This window comes from Mytilus galloprovincialis, chromosome 2, assembly GCF_965363235.1.
Source record: "Mytilus galloprovincialis chromosome 2, xbMytGall1.hap1.1, whole genome shotgun sequence".
Lineage (NCBI taxonomy): Eukaryota > Metazoa > Mollusca > Bivalvia > Mytilida > Mytilidae > Mytilus > Mytilus galloprovincialis.
The window spans coordinates 9,606,238-9,627,727 of NC_134839.1; the positions used below are offsets into that span (position 1 = coordinate 9,606,238).

The 21,490-nt window shown below is 31.9% G+C and overlaps 1 protein-coding gene across 1 annotated transcript in view; it reads right to left on the bottom strand.

Moving 5' to 3' along the window:
* Nucleotides 1-1,318: 1,318 nt before the first annotated feature.
* LOC143062845 (integrator complex subunit 5-like) overlaps nt 1,319-21,490 on the bottom strand; it is a 42,247-nt gene continuing 22,075 nt past the window's right edge. Inside the window, exons 14-22 of the mRNA XM_076234656.1 lie at nt 20,330-20,526; nt 19,615-19,733; nt 18,834-19,031; nt 15,484-15,737; nt 10,791-10,861; nt 8,701-8,849; nt 6,049-6,153; nt 5,178-5,220; nt 1,319-1,462 (exon numbers count right to left, since the gene is read on the bottom strand). Of these exons, the coding sequence (XP_076090771.1) occupies nt 1,335-1,462; nt 5,178-5,220; nt 6,049-6,153; nt 8,701-8,849; nt 10,791-10,861; nt 15,484-15,737; nt 18,834-19,031; nt 19,615-19,733; nt 20,330-20,526 (1,264 nt within the window). The 3' untranslated portion in view covers nt 1,319-1,334. The remainder of the gene's footprint in view (nt 1,463-5,177; nt 5,221-6,048; nt 6,154-8,700; nt 8,850-10,790; nt 10,862-15,483; nt 15,738-18,833; nt 19,032-19,614; nt 19,734-20,329; nt 20,527-21,490) is intronic.

Sequence of the window (21,490 nt, forward strand, 5' to 3'; positions counted from 1 at the left end):
ATGATCATAAGAAAGTATCCAGAAGTAAATTTTGTAAAAATAAAGTTCCATTTTGTCCGTATTTTACTTATAAATGGACTTAGTTTTTCTGCGAGGAAACATTACATTCACTCTGTGGTTAAAGTTTTTAAAATTTTAATAACTTTCATAAACTATACTTGATTTGTACCAAACATGGACAGAAGCTTGTTTATGATCATAAGGAAGTATCCAGAAGTAAATTTTGTAAAAATAAATTTCCACTTTTGCATATTTACTTATAAATGGACTTAGTTTTTCTGCGAGGAAACATTACATTCACTCTGTGGTTAAAGTTTTTATAATTTTAATAACTTTCATAAACTATCCTTGATTTGTACCAAACTTGAACAGAAGCTTGTTTATAATCATAAGATAGTATCAAGAAGAAAATTTTGTAAAAATAAATTTCCACTTTTCCGTATTTTTCTTATAAATGGATTTAGTTTTTTTGCCAGAAACAAAACATTCACTCTGTGGTTTAAGTTTTTAAAATTTTTATAATGTTCTTAAACTATCCTGGATTTCTACCAAACTTAGACAAAAGCTTGTTTCTGATCATAAGATATTATTCAGAAGTAAATTTTGTAAAAAAAAAATCACTTTTTCCGTATTTTACTTATAAATGGACTTAGTTTTTCTTCCAGTTAACATTACATACAGTCTGCAGTTAAAGTTTATAAAACATTTATTAGATTCATAAACTATCCTGGATTTTTTTTACCAAACTTGGAAGCTTCTTTCAATCAAAAGACAGTATTGAGAGGGAAATTTTTATTGATGTTTTTCCTCATTTTTGTTGAGTCTGCGATTAAAAGCAAAAGTAGGCGAGACACTGGGTTCCGTGGAACCCTTACGAATTTTTTAAACAAGATACCCAAATGATGATTGTGGCCAAGTTTAGTTTGATATGGCCCAATAGACCAGAAGATATTTGTAAAAGTTAACAATGATGGACGACGACGACGGACGACGACAACGTGATGAGAAAAGCTTCAGGCCAGGTGAGCTTAGGCTAGGTGAGCTAAAAAAAAATGATGCAGCTACTGGCTTTTCTACCTCATGCAAGTAACAGCATTGTTCTCTTAAAAAATTTGGATAAAAAAAAAGAAATGATAAAATGAAAATAAAATAACATCTGTGACAGCCCCTAAGTAAAGCTTCCTTGTTAAAGGGTTTAATGCATGGCCACATATTTATATCTTAAAAAGTAATCAATCCATCACAGTCTTGGAGCAAAGTTGCAAAGAATATATCTTATGAAAAAATAGATAAACAACCAATCACTAAAATAAGCATATATTTTTTTAATAATTTTAATCATCCATTTTGTTTTCAGATGGTGGCATTGTCTCATGAAAGAATCTTGAATAAATGTGTCCCATTCTGTTGATATCTTTATGTAGTATAGATCTAACACAGACTGTATGGCGTGCTTCACAAACTGGAAAATACACAAACATAATTGTAGTACACAGTATACAAAGATGATGTATTTTTTAATTCAAGATAGGCTGTTTGAAAAGGTAGAAAATATCAGTGGCAATTTAAAACTGTTATGTATGAAAAAATCACATTAGTTATAAAACTAATGTTGAAGCCTGCACCACACTGCTCAAAGATCCATGAAGTGTTTTTTTTTTAAGGTTGCTGGCCGATTAAAATGTACTCAAGACATTGACAGATCTAGGGGGTTCCAAGGGTTGAAACACCACCTTTTTTTTTAGGTATGTGAAAGTTTAATGGTTTTCCAACCGTGCCTGCAATATGTCCTTTTATTCATACAAGAGTGGTCAAAACAACATCTCACTGAAAATATACAATGAACATTTTGGCCATGTAAAAAGTCTATGAAGTTTCTGTTCAACAAATGGCACTGATAGTGTAACTATTTAAAAGTCAAATGAAATGCTTAGTAATTTGTCTATAAAGGCATACTTTCTGCTTTAAGCATTGTTGTCATGGTAGAGTGAATAAGATGTTATATGCAAGTCATGCAAAGTTTGGAATATCTGAAAATTGCTAACAAGGTACAACTCAACATCAGAATCCTTACTTGGAATTTTTCAAGATATAAAGGAATTTCTATCCCAGGAAAAGATAACTCAAGCTTTATTGGCAAAACCTTTCCAAACTTTGGGTTCTCAATGCTCTTTAACTTCATACTTTATTTGGCCTTTTTAACTAATATGATTTGAGAGTCACTGATGAGTTTTTTCAAGACGAAAAATACATCTAGTGTACACAATTAAGTTCTGGTATCTATGATGAGTTTATCATAAGTTACTGACCAAATATAAAACAGAAGCGAAGACAAATCCAAAACTCCCTTATACAGTACAACTCAACATTATAAGTAGCCTACCAAATATCAAATCATTCCTTGTAACAAAAGCATGAAAAATGTGAAAACAAAATCAATGCTCAGTTGGTTTTAAAAAAATTTATAAGGGTTCCGTGGAATCCAGTGTCTCGTCTACTTTATGAATCTAATAAATGTTTTACATACTTTAACTGCAGCCTGTATGTAATGTTAACTGGAAGAAAAACTAAGTCTATATACATGTACATCAATGTACATGTATAAGAAATATACAGAAAAACAGGAAATATATTTTTACAAAATTTCCTTCTAGATACTACCTTTTGATCATAAAAAAGGATAGTTTAAAAAAAAATTTCAAATTAAACCATAGAGTGAATGTAATGTTTACTGGCAGAAAAACTAAGTTCAATTATAAGTTAAATACGGATAAATAGGATTTTTTTTTCACAAAATTTCCTTCTGGTTACTATCTTATAATCATAAACAAGCTTCGATCATAATTTAGTAGAAATCCAGGATAGTTTAAGAAAGTTATTCATATTTTAACACGGAAATGTCTCGCCTTCTTTACTAATCATTGATATTATGCTGATAGTCTTAAATATAAAGCTTGATTACAACTGTCACATAAACTTAACATTAACCAAGACAAGAGTGCACACGCTGAAATGTCTCGCCTTCTTTACTAATCTTTGATATTATGTTGATAGACCTAAATATAAAGCTTTATTACAACTGTCACATAAACTCAACATTAACCAAGAAAACAAAACATTGATCAATGAACCATGAAAATGAGGTCAAGGTCAGATGAACCATGCCAGGCAGACATGTACAGCTAACAATTCTTCAATACAACAAATATAGTTGACTTATTGCTTATAAATTAAGAAAAACAGACCAAAACACAAACACTTAACACTTAGCAATGGAACGTGAAAATGAGGTCAAGGTCAAATAAAACCTGCGTAACAGACATAAAGATCATAAAATATTTCCATACACCAAATATAGTTGACCTTATTCATAAAGATTTGAAAAATAGACCAAAACTCAAAAACTTAACTTTGACCACTGAACCATGAAAATGAGGTCAAGGTCAGATGACACCTGTCAGTTAGACATGTACACCTTACAATCATTCCATACACCAAATATAGAAGACCTATTGCATAAAGTATAAGAAAAACAGACCAAAACACAAAAACTTAACTATAACCACTGAACCATGAAAATGAGGTCAAGGTCAAATGACACCTGCCAGTTGGACATGTACACCTTACAGTCCTTCCATACACCAAATATACTAGCCCTATTGCTTATAGTATCTAAGATATGGACTTGACCACCAAAACTTAACCTTGTTCACTGATCCATGACATGAGGTCGAGGTCAAGTGAAAACTGTCTGACGGGCATGAGGACCTTGCAAGGTATGCACATACCAAATATAGTTATCCAATTACTTATAATAAGAGAGAAATTAACATTACAAAAAATCTTAACTTTTTTTCAAGTAGTCACTGAACCATGAAAATGAGGTCAAGGACATTGGACATGTGACTGACGGAAAATTCGTAACATGAGGCATCTATATACAAAGTATGAAGCATACAGGTCTTCTAACTTCTAAAATATAAAGCTTTTAAGAAGTTAGCTAACGCCGCCGCCGCCGGATCACTATCCCTATGTCGAGCTTTCTGCAACAAAAGTTGCAGGCTCGACAAAAACTAAACATTGACCTATGAACCATGAAAATGAGGTCAAGGTCAGATGAACCATGCCAGGCAGGCATGTACAGCTAACAATTCTTCCATACAACAAATATAGTTGACCTATTACTTATAGTTTAAGAAAAACAGACCAAAACACAAAAACTTAACAATAACCACTGAACCATGAAAATGAGGTCAAGGTCAGATGACACCTGCCAGTTGGACATGTACACCAAACAGTGCTTCCATGCACCAAATATACTAGACCTATTGCTTATAGTATCTTAGATATGGACTTGACCACAAAAACTAAACCTTGTTCACTGATCCATGAAATGAGGTCGAGGTCAAGTGAAAACTGTCTGACGGGCATGAGGACCTTGCAAGGTACGCACATACCAAATATAGTTACCATATAACTTATAATAAGAGAGAATTTAACATTACAAAATATCTTAACATTTTTTCAAGTAGTCACTGAACCATGAAAATGAGGTCAAGGACATTGGACATGTGACTGACGGAAACTTCGTAACATGAGTCATCCATATACAAAGTATGAAGCATCCAGGTCTTCCACCTTCTTGCTCGACAAAAACTAACCACAGAGTGAATGTAATGTTAACTGACAGAAAAGTCCATTTATAAGTAAAATAAACAGATAAAAAAATATTTCTGGATACTATTTTATGGTCATTAACAAGCTTCTGTCCAAGTTTGGTAGAAATTCAGTATAGTTAAGAAAGTTATAAAAATTTCAAAAACTTTAACCACAGAGTGAATATTTGTGGCCTCCGCCGCAATGTAGGATCGCTATGTCTCGCTTTTTCTACAAAAGTTGAATGCTCGACTAAAATCAAAGTATTATTCCATAGAAAAGGAGCAGCAGAACCACAGGGATAGCAAAACTCATAAGTCAAAAATGAACAGACGATACCATGGCAAAAAACAATAGAATGACAAAAAAGTGACTGCAAGAAAAGGGAAGACTGTTTTACATTGGCAATAAGTTAACATTGGTCACTATCAATTTATTTGAACTCTGATGGATAGTTGTCTCATTGACAATTATAACACATCTCCTAATTTTTTAAAGAATATTCCATTTAAATAACTAACCTCTTTTATTGACTTCTTCTGGATCTTCAGTGGGAGGATTCTCCTGCAACAAAAATAAACAGTTCTTATTTTCAATTGACCAAAATACCATAAGATTTTATATCTTACTTCCTTAAATCATTATCTTTTATGATCGTCTGAATAGAAATTAAAAAAATTAAAGTTGAACTCATGTTTTTACACTACAATAAGCAGATGTCTATCAGATGTATTATTGTATAAATGTTGATTAATAACTAAGAACAAAAAGTAGACAAATATCTGACAGATAATCCTTACAACTAATGAATATAGATTCTACCACTGCATCAAGTGTGATACAATATTTATTTACTCACGATAGTTAATTTTTGAAATTCAAAACGTGAGAATCACCAAGAGTTTTCGAAATTTAAAATTTAACTGTCCAGAGTGGATAAATATCTTATTACACTAGATTTGGTGGTGGAATCTGTTTTTCTAATGATTTTTAAACAATATGCAGGCATAATTATTCCTTCTTTTCAAATGATCTGCAAAATGATGTGTTCTTTCTATGTGACATCATCAGGCATTGCCTTTTTCATGCTGTCACAAGAAGAAAATTTAACATCATGTCCAATATTGACCAATAAAGAACTGAGATCAAATGAACCACACATTGATTAAATAAAAATAATCAACATGTCAGGAAAAGGATAAGTTGTGTAAGAATAGAGAAACAAATATTCAACATTCAGTTTTCCTGCAACTTGTGATTATTTAAGTCTGCTGTAAAACTGCAAATATATTGATACATGTTGGAATACTTCTGCCTCCTACTTGTCAGATTATTATATATAATTTAAAGGTATAGTCAAAGGACTCATTGCTTTTGAATAATTATTGTTACCTTGATGTATTTCCACATTTCCACCAAAAGTAAATATGCTTCATAGGAAGTCACTAAGGGGAATAACTCTGATATAAACTTGAGTGGTGTTGGTAGGAGTCGACTCTGTAGAAGAAACAAGGTTAATGAAGATGTCATGAACGTTATTAAAGTACTGTATTATTTATTTCTCAAAGATAAAAAAAATTAATTTAAATTAGTATGCTACCAGGCCTGGGGTAATGGTAATTTGTAATTGTAATGCATTGTAATATTACATTTTTTGGATGTAATGCAAAGTAATTTGTAATGCACATTTTCTGCATTACAATTACATGTAATGTAATGATTACTTTAGTTAAAAATTGATGTAATGCCTCCATTACAGTACATTACTTTTCATTACAAATTGGTAAAATATAATTTAATAGATAAAATTGAAGAATATTGTATAACAAAAATAAAATATTAACAAAAACAAAAGAAAGTATGGAATAAAATTTTTGTCACAGTTAATTACTGTATTAAATAAATTACATCAATCTTTAAAACACACATTAATTATAAGGTAAGAAACATAAAATGGTTAAAAAATAGCAAGTCTTTGATCTTGGTTTCTGATATTTGTTTAATATGATTTGGGAATATTTTGGTGTTTGGTGGTCTATGAAAAATCTTATAAAAAAAATTATCAAACAAAACTATATAGATCAATGAAAAAAATATGAAGATGAAAATTTCATAATTCTATACACACCTTACATGTATTTCAATGAAATATTGAATATATATCAAACAACATTTTTAAACCAAACTGTGGTTTGGGTCCTGCCTGTGTTGTTATTTCACCTAATTAATATCACAATGTTTTTATTGCAATCAAATCTTCTTAACTTATGTTTGTCCTCACAGAACCCTTAGGCATTTCACAAGATAATCCTTTAATGACACATTTATTATATCCCTTTGAAATCCTTAATGATGTCTTAATAATTAAGTGATCAATGTTAGAAACAAAATTATATGATAATTTATTTATTTTTTACCACCACCTAAGAAACTTAAAAGTGACTTTTTCAGTTTCATGCCTCCTACAATCAAAGGGTATAGACACAGGTAAGGTGCAGTACATGATGTTGACATCTACTTGTCTGAGCCATGTGAAGAAATTTCAATCAATGCACTGGAATAATGAAAGTCAAATTCAGTGTGCCTTTCTTCTTTGGCTAATACAGCTATCAAGTATTTAGCCATTTCCCACACATAAGCTCCTGTAGAAAGGCTTTTAAGTATTGCCGGAAAAGTGTACAGAACTGATCGCTGTTCTCTTAATGGCATCACATTTAAACCACTTATGATGATAAAGTGCAATAGACATATTAATTAACCAGTATTTACACTGTATAAATACAGTGTATGTACATATACCTCTGTTTTTGAAATGCTTTTTGTTTTTATATTGAAAAAGTAATGTGTAATGTAATGCATTACACAGGCAAAGTAATTGTAATGTAATGCATTACATGTGAGAAAAAATGTAATTGTAATTGTAATTATAATGGAAGAATCACAAAGTAATTGTAATGTAATGCATTACATTGCAATGTAATGGCCCCAGGCCTGTATGCTACATTAATTAATTTTTTCATCCTTGTCACCTTTTTGTACATTTCTTTTTACAAGAATTTCCAATTTAATGCATTGCAATTGTTGTTTTTTTATGTATTGTCAGAAAATAAACACTTAAAAAAAAAGGGAGACATAAAAGGAACATTTAAACTCATAAGTCTAAGACAAATTGACAGTTTGCCATGGCAAAGATTGAAAAAAAGACCAAAAGACAAACAACTAACTGTCTGCAAAACACAATATTATAGATAACTAAAGACTAAGCAACATGACAGAGATGATGTCATGTTAAATGAAATGCATTGGTTTTGAAAACATTGATGTTAAGGAACTTTAAATGGTTTTGTCTGTAGTGAAGAAATATTTACTGCTTTCACTCAAGTTACAATTCATACTATTATGCAGGAAAATTTATTGTTGGTATTCCTATCAATCTGCATTTTGTCATTTATGAAAAATGCCATTTATACTGCATTTCTTGACAGTCAAACTGCAATCAGTGTTGGGAACTTAAAAATTAAATTATTTCTGTGCTTATGCATTACAAATCAATTGCAAATAAGCATAAAAAGATATAAATTCTAAATAAAATTCAATTCTACAAAATTTTGTGGATGATTTTGTGAATCAGTTCAGTCAGAACAGGACATCATGATTGTGACCTAATAATAGAGTTATAACAATTGTCAGTCCTATGAATGCAATAAATAGCATGTTTAAATCTCACTCCTATTACTATAATGGCAGGTGAGACAAAATTTGATTGATCAATTTGCAGAGATTCATTAATATTTGTTGGAAACCAATTTTCATGGATTTCGTTGGTAAAGGGGAACTGCAAATTTAATGTCTAACGAATTGAAAATTTTCTGAAGAAATGTATGCAGACTGTGCCAAGACCACGAAATTAAATCCACAAATATGAAAGTATTCCTCAAATTTGGACCAATGAAAATAAATGAATCCACAGTACCTGTTCTTTGAAAAAAAAAGCCTTAAACTTTACACAATGTTTAATTTCTGTATTTTGAAAGATTGTTATACCTTTGACAAACATCTGACAAGTTTACAGCATGCCTCCATCTGCCTTGGTGAATGACTGGCCTGTTTCTGTCTACAACACTCAAAGTAGTTCATTAGAGAAGCTGTGATGGACTTCAACACAGGAGAACATCTACACATTGCCAGTGGACCTGAAAAATAACAATTATGAAAATCTAATGAAAAATTGTGAAATGGATAATTGTTAACTCTATAATTGTATATTTCTTAATGAAAATTGAATAATGTATAATTCTTGGACTCTATAACTTGATATTTTCCCTTTAGATTTTTCACAAGAAACCTTTTACAAAGTAACCAAATGAATTCTAATGCAAGATGTAAATTTTATTCTATTTTATCAAATTGTTTCACTTGTTGATCATGATCATGATGATAGCAACATTGCTCAGGCAAAACTAAGTTAATCAGAAAAGTTGACTTAATCAAGAGATTTGATTTGCAGTTTCAATAAAACGTGTTTGTTGTCACCTTGATCCAACTCAGTATTTTCATTCAATATCTCTTTATTTATAGTTCCATATATATTTGTGAGGATTCACATTAGTTATGAAAAAACATGCAACTGATGACTGATTTCTAAAGCTACATTTCTAGAGTTTTCAATTTCATTTAATTCATAAAATAATAAATTTCTTCGCTGAGCACAGCTGGACACGACTGCAGAGATCCAACCCTGAACAGTTGGGGCAAAAATGGACACAATAGTCATGCTTGATTCAGGTCTGAATTTGGATTGTAATTAAATATTCAACACATAATAAGTTTCTGACACAGAATTATTGTAGTCAAAAACCTAAGAATTTGTTATAGAATTAGAATTCATATTCAATTTTTTGCTTTTGGGCAATACACTATGCTGTTGGGATTTGACCCCCCCCCCCCCCAACAATTAAAAAAAAAAAATTGTTCCCTCAAATATGGTCATAATCTCAATTCAAATTTCCAATGGAATTTGCAACAATAATAATCCATTTAAATACACCATAACTTAAAATAGAAAATGGTATACATAATCATGGCTAAAAAAAGAGATTCCTTAATCAGCATTTTTTAAAATAGAAACTTCTAAAAAATAAAATTGTCATCTAATCACCTCAAGACAATACAATATTTCTTTATAAATATAATTTAAAAGCAGTGTAACAGAGGTAATCCAAAGACAATTTGTGAGTACTTTTAATTGTCCATTAACAAGGAAATCCTTATTTTCCCCCTATTTTCTAAACAGTTTGAGCCATAACCCCACAAAGCCAATCCTAACCATCCCAATGTGGTATGGAAAGGTGTGGTATAATTTCAGAGAGACTTATACACTATTCTACAAGTCATTGTCTGGAAACTAGAAAAATGCTTATTTTGGTCATTTTTTGGCCCCTAATACACAAACTGTTGGGACCATAAATTATGATGATAACCCTCAATAATAATCCAAACCTTCCTTTTGTGGTTATAAATCTTGTGTTTGAATTTCATAGATTTCTATTGACATTTACTAAAGTAATTGTCTGGAAACCAAATGTCTTCGGACAAAAAGGACGAGATACCAATTTATGACACAAAGGGCCAGGTGCCAAATATGTTAAGAAAATGCTGAGTGTTAACCATTCTTCTTCAACTTTCTGCTTTTTTCTGGTTTCTAATTTCATTCATTCTTATCTTACATAAAGTGTTTGCAGTTTATTACTAAAGACCTTCCAACAAATGTCCAGTTGAGCAATGATTTGATTTTTTGATTTTTGGTGTTTTAACATCACTTTTAAGTATTGCATTTAGGCTATTTCGTGGCAGCCAATTTTTATTGGTGGAGGAAGCCGGAGTGCCCAGAGAAAACCACAGAACTTTAATAGGAAAACTGACAATCCTAGTCAATTAAGATTGGAGTCAAGTGCATATGAATGAGCAGGATTCGAACTCATAACCCCAATGTTGACTGGCTAGTGATTACAGTAGTAACTACCTCCCACTCGGCCACTGAGGCCCCAGTTGAGCAATGAAAGCATGTGGAATACAAATGTGTTTTTCTTCATTAATTATTAATGAGACAACAAATTTTATCTGTATCTACTTACTTGATGAATATAAATCAAACACATCCCATAATACTTGGTTATCTTCAAATATCTTCCAAACAAACAAATCTCTGAAAAATAAACATGGTTTACTGTGTAAATGAAATAGCATATCATGTTTCAAAATAGCATGGGGAGTTTGGGGACAAACACTTTTTCCAGTTGCAGTATGAGTTTATTCATTCATATACATTCCTGCCAACTGTCACTATTTGCAGGGGATTTCCCCAATAGACTTGATGGATGCTCCCAAATGGAAATTTTGAAAGATCAATTGTGTTCACAATTTTAACAAAACAATTAACTTTACAATGCGCTTTCCATTGTATAAAGCACCCTATATTTTTAGATTTTAGTTGTGTACAGTAAATCTTAAAAATAAATATTGATAAGGCCTAGATACTTTTACCTTTTAATTGCGTAAATTATTTTATCAGTCCTTAAATAGTTTACATTTTATCCGTGTACAGTGAATCTAAATTTTTAATGTTATTTGTTGAAAACTTTTAGTGCATACAATATAAGTTTTAATTAACTCCCGTCTGGAAAATATCAGTTGCGGAGGTGTTCCATAATTGGAAGTTAATACATACAGAAGAAGAAGAAGGCTATAGGTTTGTAAAAGTATGAAGAACCAAAAAAAAAATCAAAATATATTTAAAGGCCCCCCCCCCCCTTGAAGGTTTTGTAGAACTATAACAGCCATCTTGCATATAACAAGAGTGCACACGCTAAAATGTCTCGCCTTCTATACTAATCATTGATATTATGTTGATAGTCCTAAGCAAAAAGCTAAGCTTTATAACAACTGTACCATAAACTTAACATTAACCAAGATAACTAAACAAAGACCAATGAACCTTGAAAATGAGGTCAAGGTCAGATGAAACATGCCAGGCAGACATGTACAGCTAACAATGCTTCTATACAACATATATAGTTGACCTATTACTTATAGTTTAAGAAAAATAGACCAAAACACAAAAACTTAACACTGTGCAATGAACCGTGAAAATGAGGTCACGGTCACATAAAACCTGCACGACTGACATAAAGATCATTAAATATTTCCATACACCAAATATAGTTGACCTATGGCATATAGTAGTAGATAACAAGAATGTGTCCAAAGTACACGGATGCCCCACTCAATCATTTTCCATGTTCCATGGACCGTGAAATAGGGTAAAAATCTAATTTGGCATTAAAATTAGAAAGATCATATCATAGGGCACATGTATACTAAGTTTCAAGTTGATTGGACTTCAACTTCATCAAAAACTACCTTGACCAAAAACTTTAACCTGAAGCCAAAAACTTTAACCTGAAATTTGCACTATCATTTTCTATGTTCAGTGAACCGTAAAATTGGGGTCAAAACTCTAATTTGGCATTTAAATTAGAAAGATCATATCATAGGGCACATGTATACTAAGTTTCAAGTTGATTGGACTTCAACTTCATCAAAAACTACCTTGACCAAAAACTTTAACCTGAAATTTGCACTATCATTTTCTATGTTCAGTGAACCGTAAAATTGGGGTCAAAACTATAATTTGGCATTTAAATTAGAAAGATCAGATCATAGGGCACATGTATACTAAGTTTCAAGTTGATTGGACTTCAACTTCATCAAAAACTACCTTGACCAAAAACTTTAACCTGAAGCGGGACAGACGGACGAACGGACGAACGGACGAACGGACGAACGAACAGACGGACGAACGAACAGACGGACGAACGGACGCACAGACCAGAAAACATAATGCCCCTCTACTATCGTAGGTGGGGCATAAAAAGACCAAAACTCAAAAACTTAACTTTGACCACTGAACCATGAAAATGAGGTCAAGGTCACATGACATCTGCCCGCTAGACATGTACACCTTACAATCATTCCATACAACAAATATAGTAGACCTATTGCATATAGTATGAGAACAACAGACCAAAACACAAAAATTCAACTATAACCACTGAACCATGAAAATGAGGTCAAGGTCAGATGACACCTGCCAGTTGGACATGTACACCTTACAGTCCTTCCATACACCGAATATACTAGCCCTATTGCTTATAGTATCTGAGATATGGACTTGACCACCAAAACTTAACCTTGTTCACTGATCCATGAAATGAGGTCGAGGTCAAGTGAAAACTGTCTGACAGACATGAGGACCTTGCAAGGTACGCACATATCAAATATAGTTATCCTATTACTTATAATAAGAGAGAATTCAACATTACAAAAAATTTTAACTTTTTTTTCAAGTGGTCACTGAACCATGAAAATGAGGTCAAGGACATTGGACATGTGACTGACGGAAACTTCATAACATGAGGCATCTATATACAAAGTATGAAGCATCCAGGTCTTCCACCTTCTAAAATATAAAACTTTTAAGAAGTTAGCTAACGCCGCCGCCGTAGCCGCCGCCGTAGCCGCCGCCGCCGCCGGATCACTATCCCTATGTCGAGCTTTCTGCAACAAAAGTTGTAGGCTCGACAAAAACCCTGGGAGGGGGTTACTGACTATCCTTTTGGGTATAACTGTGCTGACTGCACTTGCCAAATCATACCCTGTTCTTAACAGAAAACATTGAAAAACATATCCTGTTCTAAACAGAAATATTGAAAAACATACCCTGTTCTAGACAAGCTCTGAAAATGTATACCCTGTTCTAGACTGTATAAAATAGATGCTGGGTTCTAGTATGTAACTTAAACAGTTAATTAAGAGATCCAGTACTAGACAAATACATTGCAGACCTGCCAACTTTTGAAAATCCCCATGGGGATTTAGTGCGCGACCAGAGAAAGGGTTAAGGGTTACAGTTTTTGCGGCATTTCTGCGTGCACTGTTTTTTACTCTTAAAATTGTCTCATATCTCTTCTTTTTTCTTTTTGTATACTGATGATAAGCTTATAAGCCTTGATTTCTTTTATTTGCATGATTCTTGTACTTATTTTAAAATTGACAAAACAATTTAAGAAAAGAGAAAAATGACAATAAAAAAAGAAGGATTTAAAATGAAGGACCCCCCCTTTATCCCCTCCAAAGACCTGCTTGTTTTCAGACCACGACTCAAAAGACATGAACCTATATGTCCTTAAGTTAGAAAAATAAATTCAGATTTTTATTAAGTCTGCCAGTATTAATGAGAAAATGGATAAAATTTGAGTTATCTTTCTTTGTGTTCAGAGGTGCTCTTACCGGCGGAGGCTTATATACAGTAGAAGTGTATACAAAATGGCATCGATTTTAAATCAACAGACTCATGTCTGATTTCAAAAATTAAATGGATTTCAAGATAAACGATGTTTTCTTAAGAGTTCATTACACTGTTCTCATCTTTAAGTTAATATGATTTTGTCATGGAACTACGGTAAACGTTGCAAATTGTGCTTATATGATAAATTGGTTAAAAATCAAAGGCCGTCTTGACTGAATTTCTGTTTACAAATATTAATTAATTTTGAGGATTGTTATGACCCATCAGGTAATCCGATTACTTGCAACAACAAATTATGACACCTGTTGTGACCGTTGATTAGCACAGGGTTAATATAAACTTGTCATAATATGTCCCCAGGTAAAATTATAGATTTTTAAAAATTGATCAGAAAAACTTCAAAATCGGTAACTAATAATTTTTTCGGGTATTTTTTGTGAAAATCAGGTTTTTGACTTGTTTTACGATCCCGATATCGGGATTCGGGTTGAGGGATAAAAATCGGGATGATACCGCGAAAATCGGGATAGTTGGCAGGTCTGACATTGTTTAAAAAAAACCATGTTCTCACCAGCAGGGCATGCAAAAGCGACCCTGTTCTAACCAGCAGAACATGAAAAAGGGACCCTGTTCTAACCAGCTGGGCATATAAAAGGGACCCTGTTTTGCGGCACACTCATACCACTAAAAATATAGGAAGTAACCCCCCATGGGCATTTTGAAAAGTTGACAGGTATGCATATACCCTTTATAACAAGAGAAAAGAATTCAACAATTGCAAAATAAAGATTGTGATAAGTATATATCAGATGCAGCGTAATAAAAACATTTTTAATTATTAGTCTCAAATTAAAATCCCTATTGTTATGTTTACCTATAGTTATTTATGACTTGGAATCAACTTTTGATTAATTAAAGGATAAACAATGATATTTTAGATAAGTCATACTGTGGATACATTAATATACATTGGGTACCAATTTTCATGGGTTCATTGAAGAGGGGCATAAGGGGGGGGGTATCTGCACGGAAGAACGTGAAATAAAATTGCCATTTCATGATGAACAAACAATAAAAATTTTCCTGCACGTTGATCTTTTTACCGATTTCACGAAACACATGTACAGTGATTAACAAAAAATTTTTCATGGCTGGAGGTGAAATAAAAATGACAAAACACGTTGCACGAAAAAAAGCTTTACCACCCTCATTTAAACATCATGTACAACACAACAGGCTTGTATAGACGCAAAACACAATGTCAAATATCCACAAAAATACAACTTAACTCAAACCACAAAAATATAGATGAACCCAGAGTACTTCTTTTTATAAAAAATTATGAAGAGATGACTTCAAAGAAAAAAGTGAAAATTATACAATTCATGTTAAACCTTTAAGAATATTTTTGCTGTGACAATACCCATATGACCCAGTATTATATTTGTTCAAAGTAATACCTTTCAACAGTTATTCTAATCGAGTCCTCCTCAGGCCAGAATCTATTATTATACAATACATCTGGTGTAGCTAGCTCTGTGATCAGACTCCCAACCATTCTACATAACTCTGCTGATAATATAGACCTTCTTTTTCTAACAGGGAACATGTTATCTGTTTCCATTGGTGTATGAACTTCCTCTGGTCCCTGGGCTGTCACTGAACATGCTGCTAATAGCTCCACTAAGCACTGTTTATTTCGTACAACTTGCGGCTGAAATTAAGAAGAAGGTTAAAACTCTAGACTTTATTGTAGTAGTGCCAGAATTTTGTATTAGTGATTGATCTTTTTAGAGTTTGTGTAGCTAGAACAAGTAAAACTGCGAGCTACTGCTCACTGATGGTACCCCCAGATTTTAGAATTCCTTGTCAAGTAGTTCCTGAGAAAAATGTGACAAAAATTTTCAACTTGGCTATTATGTGTAAAATGATGAATCTGAAAACGCATCACACGCTATAACTGACTTATATAAACCCTGAAACCAAATTTCAGAATTCCTTGTCTAGTAGTTCCTGAGAAAAAAGTGACGAAAATTTTCAACTTGGCTAATATGTGTCAAATGATAAAAGTGTTTGGTAAACAGGAAGTTGTCAAAAATGTGACGAAAATTTTCAACTTGGCTATTATGTGTAAAATGATACAAGTGTTCGGTAAACAGGAAGTTGTTGAATGATGAATCTGAAAACGCGTCCCACGTTATAACTGACTTATATAAACCCTCCAACCTAATTTCAGAATTCCTTGTCTAGTAGTTCCTGAGAAAAATGTGACGAAAATTTTCAACTTGGCTAATATGTGTAAAATAATACAAGTTTCGGTAAACAGGAAGTTTTCAAAAATGTGACGAAAATTTTCAACTTGGCTATTATGTGTAAAATGATACAAGTGTTTGGTAAACAGGAAGTTGTCAAATAATTAATCTGAAAATGCATCACACGGTATAACTGACTTATATAAACCCTGAAACCGAATTTGAGAATTCCTTGTCTAGTAGTTCCTGAGAAAAATGTGACGAAAATTTTCAACTTGGCTATTTTGTGTTAAATGATACAAGTGTTCGGTAAACAGGAAGTTGTTAGGTGAGGAATCTGAAAACCCATCACACAGTATAACTGACTTAAATTAACCATGAAACCAAATTCCAGAATTCCTTGTTAAGTAGTTCCTGAGAAAAATATTCATGAGACGGTACGACTGACTGATGGACTGATGGATGGATGGACAGTCAGAGGTAAGCAGTATACCCCCTTTTTTCAAAGCAGGGGTATAAAAATACTCTTAATTATGCACAACTTGAAATGTATTTCTAATGTCTGTCCCTTTATCAACTTTCTAGAATAATAATGATCTCATATGCATGGTACTATTAACATGTATAAAAGACTTATTGTTAATTCTTACAAATATTTCATTTTTAGGTGTCATACCACCAATTACTCCCTCAAATTTAGAACGTATGTGAAAGTAGGCCTACTCGGACAAAAAAAGTGCATTTGATGTCATTGTTCACCTAAACTAACTAACAAATTTGCAGAAATGAAAGTTTTGTTGAAAGAGAAATATATTAAGACCATTTTGAGCCAAAATTTACCTGTCTATGAGTTTGCATTAAAAATTGAGGATTAATGCGCTCCATAGTATACTAATTTAAGATTTCCAGAAAACCAGGGGTTATTTTTAGTGGTACCTCCTTTCGGAAGCTCTCTGCTTTCTTATATAATTTTGAATGTATGTTGAAAATTGGCATGCAGAAAGGTGACACCTGTACAATTCAGGATATACCTAGTCAGTGTTCTCCCCAGGCTGTTTTAGCGTCGCGGTACCGCGACGCTATAATTATTACCGCGACGTTATAATTATTACCGCGACGCTATAATTATTTTCAGGATGTTATTTTTCTCGTTCCTAAATTTTGAACTTTCATCTAATTACTACTTATGATCATAAAAAAATATATCACTTTTAATTGTAATCCCTTCAAGTCGGACAATAGAGGCAATTTAGAGTGGTTAAATAGGTGTTAATTGCCCTTTGGGTGATAACTGTTTGGATACGAATACCCCAAGCTGACACTTTGACATGATTAATACCACGTGGTTTGCAATCGGCAAATTTCGACAAGGAGAAAACGTAATCAGAAAATCATAAAAAAAATATCGAAATATATGTTTGCTAAATGAATTTTTTCTCTTTTAAAATGAGGTTGAGTCTCATCTTTTTACAATTTTTAATATTTTAGTATTACTTTCTTTCTCTTCCTATTACTTATTGTAAATCGAGAGTGAAAATTTTGATTTTGGGCTAAAAAAAAATTTGTACTTTCTTTAGAAAGTGATCAAAATTGGCTTGTGTATATGTTTCCTCCATTTAATGCATTTAAAACGCCATATTCATTCCCAATCTCTTTTCAAACATTGTTTATTTTCGTATTTTTCATTGCTTTCGGCGGCCATTTAATATTTTAGTGTAAACTACTGATCGGAACCGGACCAGATATGACAAAAATCCGCATTTTACAATAATAACTACATATGCACAAATGGCACAGTAGACAGAAAACAATGATACATAAAGAGAAAACTAAGCATTAACAGACTACTTGTAGATAACTTTGTTAAAAATATATCATTTTGTAAAAAGAAACAACTGGGACCATGAACCACTATGTTTCAAAGACATGATAAAGAATTTTTTCTATTCAAATTTTTTATTAAGATCCTACGTTAATAAACCATCCATTCATTTAGCTGGGTATAGGTAGGGTAACTGGAACTACACATATATTTTTATTTAGACTAAGAGGAAAAAAATAATTCTGGAACTATAAATGAATATGGAAAACATAAACTGAAAATACTGTTATCATGGTTATAGTTTAATTGTATTCTCAGTTATGAATTCAACAATATAAAAACAAAGAATAGGGTGGAATAGAATATTTTATTTACCAATTAAGGGCCTACCAGTATAGCATACAAACATTATTATACATTTTTTAATAAACAATAATGTATATAACATAAAGGAAATAAAGCGTTGCCACAACACGATAGATTACATTGAAAAAAAATACAATTTATTTTTTTACGCCAAATGTGATGCTATCCAAAATTTCTGGGGAGAACACTGCCTAGTTTCTATGAAGTTAAACTTAAGGTAAAATATTTAGAAAGCTGTGAAAATTGCAAAATTTGGTTGAACAGATAGGGACTTTTAATTGGTGGTATGACACCTTTTAAGAAGTACTTATACAACATTGGCTCTTCAAAATTTCGGCTAAGCATGTTTCAGTTGAAGGTTATTTTTTACCTGCTTTAAAACCTGCACATGTGTTCTTGGTTTCAGACCTTTTCCTATAACACCAGCATGGAATACACTAGAGTGTGACCTTGGCAAGGTCAAAGATAAACCATGTTTCATGTTTTCCTCCTTCAGTTTAGTATATGTATCTTTCTCTGACGTCAGAGACGATGGATCTATTTTACCACCAAATAAAACTGAAATTTCCTGAAATTGAAATTAGTAGAAAAGCCTTAATTCTCAAATTCATTTTTAAATATAAATATTCCCTAAATTTTTTTAAGTCTTTTTATTTTGTTTGTATCACGATTTAATATGATTATAGGGGAAGTCACTCTCTGATACCTGTAGGCATTTGCTAATTTTCACATTTTGAAAAAATCTATAGTTAGATAATAATCAACAATTTTTCTACAAGGTTGTTGGATTTTATCAAAAACGATCCAGTACACTTTAAAAAAAATTAAATATACTAAATATAGTACCAAAATTGGAAAAAAAGAAAAAATGAATACAAATAAATAATTCGGATAACAGATGTCCTGCATCAGTATATATAGAAAATCTGTCGTAAAAATTTCATTCAGGATTTGTATACAAGCAATAATTCAGCAAAATTCTCTACACAGTTAACTATTTCATACTCTATAATGCTGTTTTTTATACATAATTTTATTACACTCATTGCAGAAATTTTTATCCTCAAGGGTCCATGATTGGCAAATAAACAATTTGTGTTTCTATTGCATACTACATGTACTGAAAAAGTCTACATTCAAACCTGAATTACCTTTGTAAACAAAGCTTCAATAAAAAATCTTAATATGGTGGTCTGCACATAGGAACTATTGATTAACTGTTTCATACACTGTTTACACACTGTTACCATCTCAAATGCAGTCTTTGAATCTAGGAAACAATACAAATCTAGTAATGATTCAACTTTGAAATGTGTACAAAATTATCTAAGTATGAATATAAAAATGATATGATTTTTTTAAAAACCAACACATTTTAAATTAACTATTGTTATACAGAGGCTAATTATTAAACAGGGATAGATATTTTTGAAACTTGTTTATATTTGAAAAAATATTATTGATATCAATAATTTTTCTGTATCAAAGTGTACAATTATTGCCATAATTAGTATATCAGACAGACTATTTATTTCTTAGGTAAGTTTAACTTATTCTAATTATGACACTGCTGAGTTAAAAATGTACCCTGAAAGATGGTTGTATCTCTTTACTATATGCAATCCAGATTTTACCATATAATACACAAGAGGAGCCACATGTGGAGCAGAATCTGCTTACTGATCTGAAATCAACCAAGGTTTTTGGTAGGATTTGTGTTGTTCAGTCTTTAGTTTTCTTGTAGTGATTTGTAGACTGCTTCGTCTTTTGCATCTCAGGGACCTTAGGTTTGATTCACTATTTGGTATTTCATACCTCATTTTTGTTTCTAGACTGATCTGATATTTCTACTGTTACATTAATTACCTTCTATTTCTAATATCCTGAAGAACAATTCTGACAGGGATGAACACAATGTAAGAGTAACAGGGCTTGACAGGACTTTTGGGAGTTTTACTATATTGATGATTTTAAGCATTGTTATAGCAATCTTTGTATCACTGTTTGTAAGTAAAGGAAGGAACGATTCCCACTGCTGATGTATACAATACTGATATAGTGATCTGTAAAAAAAATATGCAGATTTATTTGTATAGTTCCTATATTGGTTTATTTCTATGTCATTGAGTCTTTGGTGGAGAGTTTGTGTCATTGGCAATCATACCACATCTTCCTTTTTATAAATATTATATATAGTATTTTTAATGAAAGAAAATTTCGATAATTCTGGTTTTCATCTACGTTTTTTTTTCTCATAAAAAGTATGTATCAGCTATTCAACTAGTTGAACTGCAATAATATTGGTGACATCATTAAGGCAATAGCATACAGAATAACACATTTTTAAAGATATCAAAAGAAAAACATTCATGCTTTCCTTAAAGGAGAAGGTTCAGTAAGACCCCTTTTTGGCCCCAAAATATAGCAGTTTTAGAAAATTGTGAAAATGTAATCTTTAAGCTATATTTTGGAAAGTAAAATGCTACTGCTACATAAATATGAGCTGTTTTTGACAAAACAATGCACAAATATCGCGTTCTAGCATCATTAAGTCATGCTAAATTACTGAAATCTTCAAAATTTTAGAATTTTGGTTAATTTTTAGACGGTTTCCATCTAAAATGAAAGTGGACGCACTCGTGTTCATTTATAATATTGAAATGTAAGTTGTATTTGATGATAATACAAAACATATATAAAGGTTTAGGATGAACACAGATGCGGCCACTTTCATTTTTGACAAAAACCATCTGAAAAGTGACGTTTTTTGGCATATTTGATAGATTTTTCATATTTAAGCTTGAATAAGAGCGTTTTTTATGACTAAATCAATTAAAATCTTTCACATAAACTAATCGAATCAATTGAAATAGACACTTAAGTGTTTAAAAAGTGTCCAAAAACTTTCGTTAGATGAACCTGAAATTTGAGGCCAAAATCGGCCCTTACCGGACCTACTACTTTATTAGACAAAGAGAATAAGATTATATCATAATAAAATGTTATGTATATATTTTTTCCTTTATT